The sequence below is a fragment of the Balaenoptera ricei genome, chromosome 9 (assembly GCF_028023285.1).
Source record: "Balaenoptera ricei isolate mBalRic1 chromosome 9, mBalRic1.hap2, whole genome shotgun sequence".
Taxonomy (NCBI): domain Eukaryota; kingdom Metazoa; phylum Chordata; class Mammalia; order Artiodactyla; family Balaenopteridae; genus Balaenoptera; species Balaenoptera ricei.
Window position 1 is genome coordinate 97,830,195 of NC_082647.1, and position 20,820 is coordinate 97,851,014.

The window sequence follows — 20,820 nt, forward strand, 5'->3', positions numbered from 1 at the left end:
AGTCTGAAGTCAGGGAGCCTGATTCCTCCCACTCTGTTTTGCTTTCTCAAGATTGCTTTGGCTATTTGGGGTCTTTTGTGTTTCCATACAAAGTGTGAATTTTTTTGTTCTAGTTCTGTGAAAAATGCCATTGGTAGTTTAATAGGGACTGCATTGAATAGGGATTTAATAGGGATTGTAGATTGCTTTGGGTAGTATACTCATTTTCACAATGTTGAGTCTTCCAATCCAAGAACATGGTGTATCTCTCCATCTGTTGGTATCATCTTTAATTTCTTTCATCAGTGTCTTATAGTTTTCTGCATACAGGTCTTTTGTCTCCTTAGGTAGGTTTATTCATAGGTATTTTATTCTTTGTGTTGCAATGGTAAACGAGAGTGTTTCCTTAATTTCTCTTTCAGATTTTTCTTCATTAGTGTATAGGAATGCAAGAGATTTCTGTGCATTAATTTTGTATCCTGCTACTTTACCAAATTCATTGATTAGTCCTAGTATTTTTCTGGTAGCATCTTTAGGATTATCTATGTATAGTATCATGTCATCTGCAAACAGTGACAATTTTACTTCTTCTTTTCTGATTTGGATTCCTTTTATTTCTTTTTCTTCTCTGATTGCTGTGGTTAAAACTTCCAAAACTATGTTGAATAATAGTGGTGAGAGTGGGCAACCTTGTCTTGTTCCTGATCTTAGTGGAAATGGTTTCAGTTTTTCACCACTCAGAACAATGTTGGCTGTGGGTTTGTCATATATGGCCTTTATTATGTTGAGGTAAGTTCCCTCTACGCCTAGCCTCTGGAGGGTTTTTATCATAAATCAGTGTTGAATTTTGTCAAAAGCTTTTTCTACATCTACTGAGATGATCATATGGTTTTTCTCCTTCAATCTGTTAATATGGTGTATCACATTGATTGATCTGCATATATTGAAGAATGCCTGCATTCCTGGGATGAACCCCACTTGATCATGGTGTATGATCCTTTTAATGTGTTGTTGGATTCTGTTTGCTAGTATTTTGTTGAGGATTTTGCATCTATGTTCATCAGTGATATTGGCCTGTAATTTTCTTTTTTGTGACATCTTTGTCTGGTTTTGTTATCAGGGTGACGGTGGCCTCGTAGGATGAGTTTGGGAGTTTTCCTCCCTCTGCTATATTTTGGAAGAGTTTGAGAAGGATAGGTGTTAGCTCTTCTCTAAATGTTTGACAGAATTCGCCTGTGAAGCCATCTGGTCCTGGGCTTTTGTTTGTTGCAAGATTTTTAATCACAGTTTCAATTTCAGTGCTTGTGACTGGTCTCCTTATATTTTCTATTTCTTCCTGGATCAGTCTCAGAAGGTTGTGCTTTTCTAATATTTGTCCATATCTTCCAGGTTGTCCATTTTACTGGCATATAGTTGCTTGTAGTAATCTCTCATGATCCTTTGTATTTCTGCAGTGTCAGTTGTTACTTCTCCTTTTTCATTTCTGTTGCTTTGAGTCTTTTCCCTTTTTTTCTTGATGAGTCTAGCTAATGGTTTATCAAATTTTGTTTATCTTCTCAAAGAACCAGCTTTTAGTTTTATTGATCTTTGTTACTGTTTCCTTCATTTCTTTTTCATTTATTTCTGATCTGGTGTTTATGACTTCTTTCTTTCTGCTAACTTTGGGGTTTTTTGTTGTTGTTGTTCTTTCTCTAATTGCTTTAGATGTAAGGTTAAGTTGTTTGAGATGTTTCTTGTTTCTTGAGGTAGGACTGTATTGCTATGAACTTCCCTCTTAGAATTGCTTTTGCTGAATCCCATAGGTTTTGGATCATCGTGTTTTCATTGTCATTTGTTTCTAGGTATTTTCTGATTTCCTCTTTGATTTCTTCAGTGATCTCTTGGTTATTCAGTAGCATATTGTGTAGCCTCCATGTGTTTGTATTTTTTACAGCTTTTTTCCTGTAATTGATATCTAGTCTCATACCATTGTGGTTGGAAAAGATACTTGATACGACTTCAATTTTCTTATATTTACAAAGGCCTGATTTGTGACCCAAGATATGATCTATTCTGGAGAATGTTCCATGAGCACTTGAGAAGAAAGTGTATTCTGTTGTTTTTGGATGGAATGTCCTATAAATATCCATTAGGTCCATCTTGTTTAATGTATCATTTCAAGCTTGTGTTTCCTTATTTATTTTCCTTTTGGATGATCTGTCCATTGGTGAAAGTGGGGTGTTAAATCCCCCTATTATTATTGTGTTACTGTCGATTTCCCCTTTTATGGTTGTTAGCATTTGCCTTATGTACTGAGCTGCTCCTATGTTGGGTGCATAAATATTTACAATTGTTATATCTTCTTCTTGGATTGATCCCTTGATCATTATATAGTGTCCTTCTTTGTCTCTTGTAACATTCTTTATTTTAAGTCTATTTTGTCTGATATGAGAATTGCTAGTCCAGCTTTCTTTTTTCATTTGCATGGAATATCTTTTTCCATCCCCTCACTTTCAGTCTGTACATGTCCCTAGGTCTGAAGTGGGTCTCTTGTAGACAGCATATACATGGGTCTTGTTTTTGTATCCATTCAGCCAGTCTATGTCTTTTGCTTGGAGCATATTTAATCCATTTACATTTAAGGTAATTATCGTTATGTATGTTCCTATTACCATTTTCTTAATTGTTCTGGGTTTGTTAATGTAGGTCTTTTCCTTGTCTTGTGTTTCCTGCCTAGAGAAGTTCCTTCAGCATTTGTTGTAAAGCTGGTTTGGTGGTGCTGAATTCTCTTCACTTTTGCTTGTCTGTAAAGGTTTTAATTTCTCCATAAAATCTGAATGAGATCCTTGCTGGGTAGAGTAATCTTGGTTGTAGGTTTTTCTCCTTCATTACTTTAAATATGTCCTGCCACTCCCTTCTGGCTTGCAGAGTTTCTGTTGAAAGATGAGCTGTTAACATTATGGGGATCCCATTGTATGTTATTTGTTGTTTTTCCCTTGCTGCTTTTAATATTTGTTCTTTGTATTTAATTTTTGATAGTTTGATTAATATGTGTCTTGGAGTGTTTCTCCTTGGATTTATCCTGTATGGGACTCTCTGTGCTTCCTGGACTTGATTAACTATTTCCTTTCCTATATCAGGGAAGTTTTCAACTATAATCTCTTCTAATATTTTCTCAGTTCCTTTCTTTTTCTCTTCTTCTTCTGGGACCCCTATAATTCAAATGTTGGTGCATTTAATGTTGTCCCAGAGGTCTCTGAGACTGTCCTCAATTCTTTTCATTCTTTTTTGTTTATTGTGCTCTGTGGTAGTTATTTCCACTATTTTATCTTCCAGGTCACTTATCCATTCTTCTGCCTCAGTTATTCTGCTATTGATTCCTTCTCGAGTATTTTTAATTTCATTTATTGTGTTGTTCATCATTGTTTGTTTGCTCTTTAGTTCTTCTAGGTCCTTGTTAAACATTTCTTGTATTTTCTCCATTCTATTTCCAAGATTTTGGATCATCTTGTCTATCATTAGTCTGAATTCTTTTTCAGGTAGAGTGCCTATTTCCTCTTCATTTGTTTGGTCTGGTGGGTTTTTACTTTGCTCCTTCATCTGCTGCTTATTTCTCTGTCTTCTCATTTTGTTTAACTTACTGTGTTTGGGGTCTCCTTTTCACAGGCTGCAGGTTTATAGGTCCTACTGCATTTGGTGTCTGCCCCCAGTGGGTAAGGTTGGTTCAGTGGGTTGTGTAGGCTTCCTGGTGGAGGGGACTGGTGCTTGTGTCCTGGTGGATAAGGCTGGATCTTGTCTTTCTGGTAGGCAGGACCACATCTGGTGGCGTGTTTTGGGGTGTCTGTGAACTTAGTATGATTTTAGGCAGCCTCTCTGCTAATGGGTGGGGTTGTGTTCCTGTCTTGCTAGTTGTTTGGCATGGGGTGTCCAGGACTGGAGCCTGCTGGTCGTTGGGTGGAGCTGGGTCTTAGCATTGAGACGGAGATCTCTGGGAGAGCTCTCGCCGATCAATATTACGTTGGGTTGGGAGGTCTCTGGTGGTCCAATGTCTTGAACTTGGCTCTCCCACCTCAGAGGCTCAGGCCTGACACCTGGCCGGAGCACCAAGACCATGTCAGCCACACGGCTTACACGTTAGTTGGTTAAATTCTCCAATCCAAAGGCACAGGGTGGCCGGACTTCTGTGCTCCGCTCGGTCTTCCAGCCGGGCGTTGTCCTCTGTGCCTGGTCAGTATGGAGAGTCTGCTTTGGATCTAGGTGCAGCTGCATTCCCTAGCGTCTAGAAGAAGCAGCCGTTGCCCCCATCCTCTTCTATCCCTGCCGCAACTCGTCACCAAATAATATATTTTTAAAGAAAAAATACCTTATCAGTTGATCTCACCCATTTTTATATGTTGTTTCACCTATGCTGAAAATCCAGATTCAGTTTGATACCAACATAATTATTTATTTACACCACACCACACAAACAACTGTCTGAATATAACAATAACAATACTAAAAATAACATGGTTATTGAAAAGAGGTAATGTGTTTTTTGGGAGGTTCTTGTTATCCTGTAAGTATATCCCACTAGGGCTATAAAAATAAATTACTGTGTTTAAAAGTAAAGTAGTCAGAAAATAGATAAACAACAAGGACCTACTACTGCTGTATAGCACAGGGAACAATATTCAATATCTTGTAATAACCTATAATGGAAAAGAATCTGAAAAAGAATATATATATTCAGTTATATACATATAACCGAATCGTTTTGCTGTAGACCTGAAACTAACACAACTGTATAATTTAAATATACTTCAATTTAAAAAAGAGGTTTAAAAAAAAAAAGTAGTCAAATGAGTAAAGTAAAAAGTCAAATTAAAGACTGCCTCTCTGTGTGGTTATGCCACCAACTGGACACATAACTGCATTAATATTTTTCATTTTACTTTTGATTTTTAGTAATTTCTTCTTTCATTTTAATTTTGTTTTATAACTATATAAAATATTTATATAACTTCAAAACTAAATCTCCACAACAAAGTATACTCATAGAAGTCTAGCTTTCATCCCTGTCATCTCCTATGTATTCTTCACACACTCCTTCCCCCAACTACTGGTAACCATTTTGTTCTGGATTTTACAGTTTATCCTTCTATTTCTTAAAAATATGGGCCAAAATGTGTATTTACTTATACCACTCCCTTTCTTATTAGCACACTGTAGACATATTTCTCTATAACTTGGAGATTGCTCCATAGTAGTATATAAAGATATTCCTCATTCCTTCTTTTTTCTTTCTCATTTTTTTTTATAGCTGTATGGCATTCCATTCTATGGATGCACCATAGTTTGTTTACCTAATCCCCTAGTGATGAACATTTGGGCTGTTTTCAGTTCTTTTTCCAAATAATGATGCAATGAACAGCCTTGTGAATATGTCTCTTCATGCTTTTGCTAGTGCATTTATGGAATAGATCCTTAGAAGTAGAACTGCCGAGTAAAAAAGCAACTGCTTACATAATTTTGTTAGATACTTATATACTTTGTTAGATAATTTTGTTAGAAACTCCCCTCTATAAGGTTTGTATGCTAATTAGCATTGCGTGAGAGTGACTATTTCCTCATAAGTTTGCCATGTGTTATCAAACTTTTTTTTACTTTTTTGCTAGTAGGATAGATGAGAAATGGTGTTTCTGTATACTTTTATTTTGCATCTATTTATAGGTGACACTGAGCATCTTTTACAAATGCTTGAGACACCTACACTTTTTTTGGTAGGGTTGTTGGCCTTTTTCTTCTTATTTTAGAAGCTTTTTATATATTAGCGATACTAACTCCTTTTCTTTGATGTAAGTTATAAATATCTTTCTAGTTTGTCATTGTCGTTTTATTTTGCTTAAGGGTTTCTTTGCCATGCAAATTTTTTAACATAGTCAAATTATCAATCTTTTCATCACTGCTTCTGGATATTAAACCAGAGAAGCTGCTTGTTCACTTGTGTTTCTTCTGGCACTTGAATGGTTTCATATTTTACATTTAATTCTTTGATCCACTTGGAATTTACCCTGCTATGTGAGTAAAGTGGGGATTTTTTTTCTCTTAGCTCTTTTTATCTCAATCTCCTCTTCAACTCTGAGCACTTTATTCATTTCCATAACTACTGGATCACTTTTATCCATTCAACAAATCTCCATGGAAGATTTAATTAAATATCTTAGTCTCATATTTGCTTTCTTCTTTTACCTCAGTGAAAACTGCTTCATAGTTTATAACTAATGATATAAAATGCTCACTGAAAAAAATCAAATAAAGGCATAAGGAAAAAAGTTAAAAGTTACCTGGTATCCTATTATCCTATAATAATCATGCTAACATTTTTTCACCATGCTTTTGTATCCCTGTTTATCACATATACATACTGTTGTTTGTGTTCTAAAAGTACTTCATATTTTAGGGTCTCATTTACCTTATAAGTGCTTACTATTTTTTTAATGAGAAGTATTTTTATTTCACAGTTTGGTTTTCTCCTCAGATTTCCTCCTAATACTTAAAGCCTTTAATATTAATTTAACACTTTAGGGATCCATTTCAACAGGATGTTTATTTTGTATTAAGCACTGTGCTCTGTGATAGGAATGTAATATGGAATAGAAGTACACAGAGACACTTTCTCTAGAGCCTAGTGGGAGATACAGCGAGGCAAGGAGGTGAGCCAGTACAATGCAGTGGGGTAAGGATTGAAACTGGGAACATGTCAGAGTTTTGTGGGAGCATATAGAGGATATCACACCCATATTTGAGTGTGTGTATGGGGAAGGAGGTGTCAAGGAACACTTTATTTCTAAACGGAGAATGGAAAGATGAGTGTGACTTTTCCAGATGAAGGGGGGATATAGACATGTGTTTCAGGTATTTGTAAATACTGAGAAGAAGGAGGGTGATTCATTCAAGAACTAAAGCTCAAGGACAGAGATTTAAAAAATTAAAAAGGAAAAAAATGATTGCTAAAGAGAGGAAGGGACCAGAGAAGTCAGGTTGGGACCGTATCCTGAGAGTAACAGGGGTAAGAAGAGTGGAAGAAGAAGAGTTGTTAAGACCAGTGCTCCCATCTTAACAACTAAAGAAGCCAGAGATATTGTTTAAAATTCAAGCTTGCCCCATACAGAGAACCTCTGCTGGAGAAGAGGGAAACTGGAAAAGCTTTTAGTGGTTCGTGGAGTGACAATTTTTAAACTTAAAGATTCTCAAGCATCCTATGGAAGATTTACTTAGTTACACAGTTGCAAGGGAAGCTGGGGAACTAGGTCTAAGCTTCAAAGAGCACAGGTTAAAATATCCTTCATATTTGTGGAAACATATCTTAGGAAACAAAGACCACCTGGGGGGAGAGAACATGCTACCAACAGAGGCAGGTCTTCCTTTCCCTGAAGACAGTCACCAGATTGTGCAGTTTCATGTGGTGGGAGGCTAAAGAGCTTGTCTGGAAGCCACTGGAGGACAGAGCTAGATAACCTCAATATTTCAGGGCTAAGGAGACAAAGACCCTCCAACTTCTCAATTAAAGGCCTGGGAGAAGCATGTCTAAAAAAAAGGGAAGAATTAGAGATATACTGAGTCCTATTAAAACTGCAACTACTCCAAGCCAACCCAATCCTAGAGTGAACTGAAATGGTCAGTCAAAGGGAGAGAAAAGAAACCAACAAAATACTTCATAATATGCTAATAAAATCCTATGAATCAGTAAGACATACAATTCTATAGAAAATCAACAGACGTGTAAAAGAGCATATGCAAATGGCCAATATATATATGGAAAAATGAATAATATCATTAATCACAAAGGAAATAAAAATTAAAGCTACAATGTGATTTGACTAAACATCCACCAGAACGGCTAGAACAAAAAACAGAAAATAGCAAGAGATGCAAGGCTGTGGACAAACTGGGACTCTCATATACTGTCAATGGGAGTTTAAATTGGTACAGCGACACTGGAAAACTTTTTGGCAGTGTCTACTAAAGCTGAACATATGCATACTCTATCACCTACTATATTCATTTCCTATAGCTGCCGTAACGAGTCACCACAAACTTGGTGGCTTAAAACAATATAAGTGTATTATCTTGCAGCTCTGGAGGTCAGAAGTACAAATTTGGTCTCACTAAAATCAAGGTGTCAGCAGAGCTACCTTCCTTCTGGAGGTTCTAAGGGAGTTTTTACTTGACCTTTTCACCTACCTCCATTCCTTGGCTTATGGTCCCCTACTAGCAGTTACATCACTCCGATCACTGTTTCCACGATTACATCTCCTCTTCTGACTCTGCTACTGCCCTCTTACCCTTCTAAGGCAATTGATGACTACACTGCGCCCACTCAGAAGATCCAGGATAATCTCTCTATCTCAAGATCCTTAAATTATATCTGCAAAATCCATTGTGCCATGTAAGGTAACACATGCAAATTTCTGGGAGGGCTATTATTCTGTCTACCACACCTACCTGTTTTCCATTCCTGGGTTTATTCCCAATAAAAAAGGACAGAATTGCCACAGGTAGCATTATTTAAAATAGCTCAAAATGGGAAACCACTCAAATACCCATCTATAATATGGTGGATAAAATATAATATGGCATATTGACTGAATGGTTTATTTTACAACATTGGGAATGACCTACAAGGACATGCAACAACATGGAGGACTCTTAGAAACATGGAGCGAGAGACGTCAGAAAACAAATACAAGATTAAAACTGGATGATTTTATCTGCATAAAATAGCAATAATTGGGCTTCCCTGGTGGCGCAGTGGTTAAGAATCCACCTGCCAATGCAGGAGACACGGGTTTGAGCCCTGGTCCAGGAAGATCCCACATGCTGTGGAGCAACTAAGCCCATGTGCCACAACTACTGAGCCTGAGCTCTAGAGCCCGTGAGACACAACTACTGCAGCCGACACACCTAGAGTCCATGCTCTGCAACAAGAGAAGCCACCACAATGAGAAGCCTGCGCACCGCAACGAAAGAGTGGCCCCTGCTCTCCGCAACTAGAGAAAAGCCCGCATGCAGCAACGAAGACCCACCACAGTCAAAAATAAAATAAATGAATTAAAAAAAATTTTTTTTAAATAGCAATAATTAAAGCAAAAAAACCCCCCATCTCTACCATCAGAAATTAGTGGTTACTCTTGTTAGGAGAAGAAGAGGCAGAAACTAGAAGGGGACATGAGGGGAGCGTCTGGGTTCAGGTAATATTCTGTTTCTTGATCTTGATGCTGTTCTTGATCTTGGTAACACAGCTGTATTGAGATTTGAAAAATTCATTTAGGTATATAAGTATGATACACATACCTTTTCTTTATGAGTACAGTTGGCCCTTGAACAACAAGGGTTTGAGCTGTGTGGGTCCATGTACATGTGGATTTTTCAATAGTAAATACTACAGTACTACACAATCTGCAGTTGGCTGAATCTGCAGGTGCGGAACCACAGATCTGGAGAGCCAACCATAGTGATACATGGATTTTTGACTGCACAAAAGGTCGGTCCTCCTAACCCCCTTGCTGTTCAACGGTCAACTGTATTATACCTTAATGAATGATTTTTAAAAAGAGAAGTCAATGAAAGACTTTTAAAGTCTTTTAAAATTTATTTTTGCAGTTTTATTTAGATATAATTGACTTATAACATTTATTAGTATGTACAACATAATGATTTGATATATCTGCAAGATTTTATCAGAGAATTATATGATCAATGGAAGATTTTATCAGAGAATTATATGATCAAATTTGTCCTGTCAAAGAAAGTTTCTAAAAACTTGCTTGATGACTAGACTTACTTTCTGCCAGGTTATACAAACTTTGAGTACTTTTAAAAAACACTCCTCTCAAGTTCTCAAATCTAGTGACTTCTCTTTTTCAGCAAGCTCCAAGTTTTCTTCTTTATGTGCTACACGGTGCTCAGGATGGTCCCTTGTAAACTCATTAGAGCTCTGTAGCAGAAGAATGCTTCAGTTGCAGGGATCAAAATTCTAAAAGGTACTTAAAATGAGGGTGTGAGATCTATCTCCTAAGTATATATATTTAAGTTGTACATTAACTTTTAAGAAATGCATCACAGGGACTTCCCTGGTGGTGCAGTGATTAAGAATTTGCCTGCCAAAACAGGGGACACAGGTTCAATCCCTGGTCCAGGAAGATCCCACATGTCGCGGAGCAACTAAGCCCATGCACCACAACTACTGAGTCTGAGCTCTAGAGCCCGCGAACCACAACTACTGAGCCCGCGTGCCTCAACTATTGAAGCCCTCACGCCTAGAGCCTGTGCTCCGCAATAAGAGAAGCCACCGCAATGAGGAGCCCATGCACCACAATGAAGAGTAGCCCCCACTCACCGCAACTAGAGAAAGCCCATGCGCCGCAACGAAGACCCAATGCAGCCCAAAAAAAAAAAAAGAAATGCATCACAGTAAAATCTCATTTAACATGGACACCATTCTAACGTTTTTTTTAAATCTACATTAAAGTATTCATAATTGTATAGCTTGTTTGTCTCCCTATTTCAAAGGAAGAGTGGACTCCTGATTTACCACTGTATCTTTAAAAAGGTAAAGATAATGAGTTTTAGCATATATTTTAAGTCTTAAAGCTTTCTATATCTTCAGATGTGCGTATCTCCTAAAGTGTTTCTCTTATTCACACTTGATTTTCCAAAGCACTACAGATATATACCATGTAGCTTTCTTAATTTTATGAATCAACTCCTCGAGTTGCTTAAGAGTTTTGATAGATTAATATTGCACAAAGGGTTTTAAATTTTTAAAATAGACTGACTTGCCAGAACATTTTAAGCATATTTCAAAATATGTTTTTAAGTGCTTACGCTTTTATAAAAGGGCACTGGCATCTTTTCTTCCTTGCTTCCTTCCTCTTTTTCTTTCGTCCTTCCTTCCAGTCAACAAGCATTTATTGAAGCCTTACTATGTGCTAGGTACACTTTTAGCCATTGAAGATACTACTACCATGACCAATATAGTATTCCATGTCTTATGGGGAATTAAATTCTAGTGGGAGGAGGGAGGAGTTCAGACTAAATAAATATAGTGTATTAGTAAGTGATGAGAGCTATGGAGAAAACTAAGGGGGATAAGACATTCTGGGAAAATCACATTACAAAGAAGAATTATGAAGTCATTTCAAAGAGTTCAAAATGGTAATGTTTATTTTGCTTGTTTCTATTGAGACTTGAAAAATATATGTATCATAACCCAACAGGTTGGTGAACAAACATTATTATCTGGAAACTACAATGAGAAATAACAGACATAAAGCTTAGAAATCATCTTGGAAATAACTATCAGCCATAGATAATTAAAGCAGCACATTTCCTATAGAAGCTACTCTGAATCTTCATGGTGACAAGTTCAGGCCCCTTTCCTTTTAAATAAAGTAAATTCACTGTCAAACCCCTAGATTATATTTTATTATATCTAGTAGAACTTATTTTTATTAAGCATGAACATTCACAATCAGAAGGAACATGTTCCTAAGTAGGAAATTTTTCCTTTAGATATTTTCTGCCAAATATTACTTACTTAACACAATCTGTTACACCGTATATAATCTTCAACTCTGCAGATGGTTGCATCTCCTTTATATTGCCTGCCTATAATTTTAAACAATTACTACAGTACACTCCAGGGACTATATGTGCTATATAAATGGACTCTGCCTCTTTCTCCAGTCTTGAAGCTGGGCAAATGCAGGCCTTGTAGGCGTGTAGGGTGCAGCCCGACAGCTTCTCAGGTGTTTATCACTTTATTTTAATTTTGTAACATTTTTCCTCAAGGAAAAGGATTAGAGAGAATATACCTGTTCCTCACACAAGACTGGGAGGAGTGCCTGTTCCTGAAAGCCAAACTAAAAAACCACACAATTCACAGAGTATTTTGTAGAGTCTAGCCTCCGTAGTGGGAAATAATTAGCTCTAGACTAAACACTACTCAGGTTTTGCCAATAAATCTAAAAAGCAAGACTCAAAGGAACCAAATTATTTTTTAGTAACTTGACAGTACCCGAGAGTGGGAATACTTAACAGGAAGACAAAAGTATCTAGTACTAAACAAGGTAAAATTCATGTGTGATACTGAATCACAAATTATTAGACATGCAAAAAAGTAGGAAACAATATCAATAAGGAAGAAGAAAATTCAATCAACCAGACCCAGAATTGACAGAGAGGACTGAATTAGAGACAAGGGCATTTCCATTCCAGCCCCACTCTCTAGAGTTATACTCTCTTAATATTTGTGTGATTTGTTGGGATGAGGTTTACCTTATACAATTTCTACTAAAAATGTGCTAAATCAACCAATAATAAACAATATTGGAAGATGTAATGGTTAAAGGTTTGAAATATTTCAAGTATGCTAAGGTTATTTCTTTGGTACGTTCCTACCATATTGAGAGAAAAAAGTATTCAAAATGCCAATTAAGTTTACTCATTAAAGAAAGAAAATAAAATACTGTCTACAGGGCTTCCCTGGGGGCATAGTGGTTAAGAATCCGCCTGCCAATGCAGGGGACACGGGTTTGAGTCCTGGTCCAGGAAGATCCCACATGCCGCAGAGCAACTAAGCCTGTGCACCACAACTACTGAGCCTGTGCTCTAGAGCCCAGGAGCCACAACTACTGAGCCTGTGTGCCACAACTACTGAAGCCCGTGCACCTAGAGTCCGTGCTCTGCAACGAGAGAAGCCACCACAATGAGAAGCCCGTACACCACAACAAAGAGTAGCCCCTGCTCGCTGCAACTAGAGAAAGCCCACGTGCAGCAACAAAGACCCAACGCAGCCAAAAATAAATAAATAAAATTTTTAAAAAAAGAGAGTAGGAATATACCAATCTAAAAAAAAAAAAAAAAAATACTGTCTACAACAACTCCAAGGTTTTGTAAAGGCTTTGAAGTGAGAAAGTACAGTTTTAATGAATGCTTGAAAACAGCAACAATGAGCTTTTACATTGCTTTCTTTTATTCTAAAAACTGAGGTTTTAATGAATTTTATAATTATGCTTATATATTTTGTAGGTCAATTTACATCTTTGTGTTTTCCTACTGGTATGTGAGTAAATGTATTCCACAACTGGCTTATAGTGTGAAAGTTAAATATTAAAGAAAACTTCATCATGATAACTGGTTTCATGAAAAATCATTACTTTCATACATGGAGTAAGAAACTATTGAAAGGCTGTATTTATATAATACTATATTTGAATATTTGAAAAACTACCTCCTAAAATTGATAAATTGGACATTTTTCAAAACTAAAAACTTTTGTCATTTGGAAGATACTGTTAAGAAAATGCAAAGGCAAACCACAGACAGGGGGCTATGTTTGTAAAACATACATCTGAGAAAGGACTTGGAATCAGATATATAAGGATATTTTAAGACTCAATAATAAGAGGACAAGCAATAAGCTAAAATATTTAACTAAAAAGTCAGTAATTTTGACAAACACTTAACCAAAGAAGATATACAGATGGGAAATAAACCTATGAAAATCTGGTCATCACTAGTCTTTAGGCTAGTGGAAGTTAAAACCACAATGAAAGTCCACTGAACACTCACAAGAATGGCTAAAATTAAAATGACAATATCATGGATTGATGAAAATATAGAAGAATTATCATACATTGTTGATGGGGATGAAAAATGGTACATCTATCTTGGGAAACAGTTCAGCAGTTTTTTAAAGTTAAACATATACTTATCAAATGATCAGGAAATTCCACTCTATGTGTTTACCCAAGAGAATGAAGACATATGTCTACAAAAGACCTGTATGTAAATGACTGTAGTAGCTTTATTCATAATAAACCCAAACTGTAATAAACCAGTTATTCCCCCAACTGGAGAATAGATAAATTGTGTATATCTATACAATGAAATTCTAATCAGCAATAAAAAGAAATGGACTACTGGTACATGCAACAACATGAATAAACCTTAAAATAACTACGTTGCTATACAAGAACTCATACTGCATGATCCCAGTTTTATGAAAATCTAGGAAAAGCTAACTTATACAGACAGAAAGCTTATCATTAGCTGCCAGGAGCCAAGAGGTAGGGATAGGAGATTAACTATAAGAGTACATTAGGGACATGGGGGGTGGGGTGTTGGTGATAGAAATGTTCTGTATCTTAATTGTGATGGTGGTTATAAGGATGTAAACATCTGTCAAAAATTCATAGAATTTTCTGCTCAAAGTTCGTGAATTTTATATATGTAAATTACATCTCAAAAAAGCTGACCAAAACCTAAAGCAGGGAGAAGCACAGTATTGTTTGAGTAGGGTGATTTGTAGAAGTAAACAGAATGAATCAGTCCTAAATAAATCCTCTGCTTAAGTTCTGTCTGGCCACACACGAATGAAGACCTTCTCTGTGGTCACTGCCTTGCCACACACTCCTTTAGAAGTAGAAGTAGGGAAGCAAGGTAGTGTGGTTAATTCAATCTGGAGTTGTCAGGGACTAAATAATGTTTACATTACTAGGTACTTTCAGTAAATGTGAATAAAAACTTAACTTCGTACAAACTCTCAAAACACTTTTAAAAGGCCTAGGTACATTCAATGCTCTTACATTCAGTGATTAGACAAAAACACTTATATGATATTAGCTAGTTTGTATACTTCATTGTTTAGAAGTACCCTGTGCCATTATTTCATGACAAAACCAAACTAAGAAAAATTTGTTGGATTATATTTGGTTAAGCAACTTTTAATTCATGATGTGGGTGTTTCAGCTGTTCATTCATCAAATCTTCATTTTAACAATAAAGGAAAAGCTATAAGGTCTCTGCATTTTAATATCTCTTTGTTCGGAATTAAAATACTCTACAAGCTTTAACTAAATTCTTCAACATCAATCACCCTTTACATAGGAAAAATTCAGGTTCCTCTGACTGAATTATGGAGAATTAACTTATTCTTCTGGAGCATTTTATTTCACATCCTAAGTATTTTAAAAGTGTAAAAAAAGAACTTATTGCTTATATAACTGAATATATAGGTAACATAAGAAATGACAATTAGCCAGGAGTTTTTAAAAGATATGTTTTATAAACTAATAGAGCAAAACTTCTTGATATTAAATTTTAAAGTAACTGAAAAACTGTGAAATCAATTTGCAAAATAAATACTATACTTACAGTTTGTTGCTGTCTGAAACTGAGAAGAAAGTGCTTGAGTAACTGAATTCCAAAATGTGTATAAAATTTCAGCGTGTCCATCCTATGACCCAAAAAAAGGGGATGTATTATTTTTTTAAAATTACAATGGATAAGACATAGCATCGAAAATGTATTAAAAATGTACTTAAGTCTATCAAACAATGGAATTATTAAGTAACTAAGCAGAAATATATAGATGAGTCAAATCATGTCTCATGTCATCATCCTTCTCTGCTACTTACTAGCTGTGTGAGCTTGGGCAAGTTGCTAAATCATTCTGTGCCCCCCTGCCCTCTGTAAAATGGAGATGGTAACAGTACCCCCACTGCAGGATTATTACAAGGATTTTAAAAGTTTATAAAAGTAAACTCTTGGGACAGTTCTTGACATATAATAAATCTCCAGTGAATGTTATTATTATTACAATTATTATCATCATCATCATTATATATACCGAAGGCAATTTTTGTTACCATAAGAAAATGAAGAACAAGCATGCTTAGACCAAGAGTGACCACCAAGATACAATTCACCAATTACGAAAGAGAACTGCCTGAAGTATGGACACAATTTTGTTTTTGTTTTTTTAAGTCACAGGAATTACTATCACTCATCTTAGCAGGATACCGTCACTCAATTATTAATACATATTTTAGAAAGTAATTACTAAAAAGAAAAGATAAATATTAGTTTAAGTGTCATTTGTTAAAACCAGACAAAGTACTTTAATACTGTTAAAAGAAAACGACACTTACAGAAATTTTACCAAGCCCTTTAAGGTACTTCTACATGTATGGTAATATTATATCAAATTGCCGTTATTCTATTTTTGAAGTACAACAATGCCAACTTCACATGGTTCACCCTAGCAACATAAATATGTATAATGTTCAAATATGACTACTGTCATAAAAAAGAATAATTAGGAAACTCATTCATTCTGCTTTAGTTTTGTACTTGCAAAGAATGAAATTCTACTTTTCAAGGTTATAAGAAAATGAGCAGTGAAAAATACTGATTTCTCACTTTTATGCCTATGCACATATCTATTTTCCTTGTTATTTGTTTCTTTAATAAGTTTTGTTTTGAATTCAAATGGGTATTGTGTATCATAAAAAGGCAAATCAAATAATTGCTAATTTCTTATGCAGTGATCACAAAATAGATTCAGATTACCAAGATTTTATGCACTATGTGTATTGTATATCATACACTTTAAAGTGGATGTTTTTCCAACAAGGACCTACAGCACAGAGAACTATATTCAATATCTTGTAATAACTTGTAATGGGAAAGAATCTGAAAAAGAATATATATACATATATAAATAAATGAGTCACTTTGCTGTACTGAAACTAACACAACATTGTTAATCAATTATACTTTAGTAAAAAAAAAGTGAATGTTTTTCATCATATTAAAGAACCATTTTAATACATCACATTAACAAAATGAAGGACAAAACCACATGATTATCTCAACTGATGCACAAAAACGCATTTGACAAAATTCAACACACTTTCATGATAAAACCACTCAACAAGCTAGGAACAAGCTAGGTAATTACCTCAACATATTAAAGGTCATATATGAAAAGTCCACAGGTAACAACATAATGGTAAAAATCTGAAAGATGTCTAAGTTGCGGGAAATTTGGTGACTATATATATGCTTCTACATACACACACATACATACACTTAAAAAAGTAAACTTGGGTCAATCTTGCTTAAGCATACAAATACAAAATTCTCAGATATAACAGCAAATTGATTTCAGTATTTGAATTATCTACCTAAACAAGTAGGATTTATGTCAGCAAGGTACCTATCATTAAATATTAGGAAATTTATTAATAGCCCAATGTCTCCAGAAGGAAATCTACAGGATCATTTAGCTGAGTCAATAAAAGGCAATTAAACACTTTAATTAACAAAATAATACCCAGTCCTCATATTTTTTAAGTTCGTAGAAAACAATGCATGAAATGATTCTTATACTTTTAAAATTATGATAAAAATCACAAAATTTACCATCTTAACCGCTTTTAAGTGTACAGCAGTGTTAACTCTATGTACCTTGATGTGCAACAGATCTCTGGAACTTTCTCATCTTGCAAAACTGAAACTCTATACCCATTGAGCAACAACTCCCATTTTCTTTCTCCCCCCAGCCCTTGAACTACCTATCTACTTTCTGTTTCTAAGACTGTGACTACTTGAGATACCTCATGTGAGTGGAATCACACAATATTTGTTTTTTTGTGATTGGATTATTTCATTTAGCATGATGTCCTTAAGTTTCACCCATCTTTAGCATGTAACAGAATTTCCTTCTTTTTTAAAGACTTAATAATATTCCATTGCATCTATGTATATACATGTGTGTCTGTGTATCACATTTTCTTTATCCCTTCATCCATCATCAGACATTTGGATTGCTTCTATCACTTGGCTATTATGAATAATGCTGCAATGAACATGACTGGGCAAATCTCTCTTCAAGATCCTGTTTTCAATTCTTTTGGATATATTGTGTATCTCCAGAAGTGAGATCGCTGGATCATACATTAATTCTGTTTTTAATTTTTTTGAGGAACCTCCACACTGTTTTTCTTAGCAGCCGCATGATTTTACATTCCTATTAACAATATACAAGGGTTCCAATTTCTCCACATCCTCACCAACACCTGTTTTCTGTTTTGGAAATAGTCATCCTAATGAGTGAAGTGATATCTCATTATGATTTTGATTTGTACTTCCTGATGATTAGTGGTGTTGATCATCTTTTAATATGCTTGTTGGTCATTTGTATGTCTTCTTCAGACAAATGTCTATTCAAGTCCTTTACACATTTTTTTAGGTGAGTTGGGTGGTTTGTTGTTGTTGAGTTGTAGGAGTTCTTTATATATTATGGACATCAACCCCTTACCAGATATATAGCTTGCAAATATTGTCTCTCATTCTGTAGGTTGCCTTTTCATTCCGTTAATTGTTTCCTTTGTCACACAGAAGTTTTGAAGTTTGGTGTAGTCTCATTTGCAAATTTCACTTCTGTTGCCTGTGATTTTGCGTCATATCCATGAAATCACTGCCAAGTCCAATGTCATGAAGATTTCCCCATTTTCTACTCTGAGTTTTATAATTTTAGGTCTTACATTTAGGGCTTTAATTCATTTTGAATTAATTTTTGAATACGGTTTAAGGTAAGGGTCCAATTTCTTTCATTCACACATGAATATCCAGTTTTTCCAGCATCATTTGTTGAAGAGACTGGTAATATAAAGTTTGTGTGACCCTCTTTATTCTATATACCATTATTTGTCTTATTTTACCTGAAATTAATACTTTAATATTTAAAATTAATATTTTATCTGAAATTAATTGTTTTCACTTAAGAAATGTTTATCAGTCTATTTTTACTCTTGTCATGTCACTGTTTTTTGACTCTTATAAACAACGTATTCTATTTTTAAACACTGTTTTATCTTTTAATAAGAAATTACAAACCAAATATGTTTAATAGGTTGTTTCTGCTTTTATCATCTCATTTTATGCTTTCTTTGTGTTTTCTTTGTTCTGTGGATTATTTTTGTTAGCTTTTATCTTCTCTAGAGGCTTTTTCTTTTATTTCTTTTGGATGTGTCATTATCTATTCCTATAACTAACCATAAATTCCTTTGATGCAAATCATCTTTGTAATTCACAGAATTACTGAAATAGATTTCGAGAAATAACAGGAATTCTTCAAGGCTTTTTAGAATTGCCAAAGTAAACAAGAAAATTCTAAGTCCTAGACATGACCTTTTGAAAGAAAACATAGGGTCCCAGATAATCTGGCTACTTCTTCCTTTTTAGTGACAAGTCACTCAAAACTTCTAAGCCAAGAAGTATGTACTTTTTAACTTAATCAGAGAAGAACTCAGACAAAGTGTCCATGCATTAGAATGTATGTGAACGTTGGCTAGGAAATTAACATTTTCTGAATGTCCATTATGTAACAGGCACCACTGAATGTTATCTCATTTAAACACTACAACAACCACCAGAATGTAAGCTCCATGACAGCAGAGGTCCCATTTTGTCTTTCTTACCACTCTAATTTCAACATCGAGAATGTGACCAGGACATAATAGGCACACAATAAATATTTACTGAAAAAATGAGTGGAACAATCTTATAAGATGACATTTTTAGTCCCTTTCTAGAGTGAAAACAAAGGCCAAAGAGAAAAGGTGACTTGCTTAGAATTACACAGAAAGTAGTACAGTAGTACAGAAAGTAGTAGAGCTGGGATTTGATCTAAGGTTTGTTTGACTGATATATTAAAGTATTAGTCCCCTTTAACTTGACTTACAAAGCCTTATATGACATGATTGTCCCAGCCTACTTCTCTTCTTACATACCACTGAGGTCAAGATCCAACCAGCACAAATTCCTTCAGGTTGCTGAAGGTTCTTCTGTAGTTTCTCCCAGTTACCAGCTTTTAATCCAGCACCTTCATCAGAGTCAGTTTAGGTGTCTCTTCTCTTGGTTCCCCCAGGTTTGGTGCACTCTGTTATATACATCTATAGCATCCCATGATCCCCACCATAATTATATTTTCCTATTTAAATATAGGAAAAGAGCGGTGGTTAAGGAGAGGAACTCTGAAAGCAGAATATTAAGGTTCAGATCCAGTCTCTACCACTTCTAGAACCTGTGGGGCATCTGAGCGAAGACGATCTAGGCCACTAAATACGTACAAATCTCTGGCTTAAGAACAAGATCTAAGCTGGAGAAAGAGATTTAGGTGTTATCAGCATTTGGAGGTGGTAGAAGCTATTAACATGTGTGAGCTTTTCCATAGATTGCATGTGGCATGAGAGGAAAAGAATATTGAGGATAGGACCCAGGGGAAAAACACTACTTAAAGGTTGGGGAAGAAATAATTTAGAGTGGAGAAAGAGAAGTGGTGGAGCTAATTATTAAAAAAAAAAAAAAAAAAGACTGGTCACAGGTTAGTGATTGCTGAAACTGGACAATGGGTACATAGAGAGCCACTGTCCTATACTTTGGTTCTGTATGTTGGCTTCTGTTTGAAATTTTATGAATAAAATGTTTTAAAAGGAAGGGTAGGTGGAGAAGGAGGAATCAGTGAAGGATTCTGAAGAGATGTAGTATCTATGAAGGAGGAAACCAGTATTAGAAGTAGTTATTACCTCTAAGGAGTGAAGTAAAAGAATCTTAGAAGTGAGTAGAAGGATTTGGTAGCTGGGTCTTAAAATTCCTTTAGTAACAACTGTTTCAGGGGAGCAGAAGCTTGATTTCAGTGGTTTGGAGCAAAACTGAAACAAGAAAGTAGAGACACAAAGTACCTAATGGAAATCTGGGCATGAAGGGAAGAAATACTTTGAGGGAGATACAGGACCAAGGATTCTGTTCTGGTTTTGATTTTAGATGGTAGATCCCTGGGAGGAAGTAACTGGGAAAGGTTGATATTGGAGAAAGCAGAGAATGTCCTAGACAACGATAAGATGTAGAATGCGAACAAAAGTAGAGAGGTAAGTCTGAGAAAAGAGAAGATACAATCAACCTCTAACTTTGATACAGAAGGGGAAGGTGAGGATCAGTTCAGATAAAGATTTTATAAGACAGTGAACT

The 20,820-nt window shown here is 35.5% G+C and overlaps 1 protein-coding gene across 1 annotated transcript in view; it reads right to left on the minus strand.

The window, feature by feature from the left end:
- Positions 1–20,820, minus strand: part of COG5 (component of oligomeric golgi complex 5) — a 286,429-nt gene that overhangs the window by 86,515 nt on the left and 179,094 nt on the right. Inside the window, exon 11 of the mRNA XM_059934167.1 lies at positions 15,160–15,241. Within this exon, the coding sequence (XP_059790150.1) occupies positions 15,160–15,241 (82 nt within the window). The remainder of the gene's footprint in view (positions 1–15,159; positions 15,242–20,820) is intronic.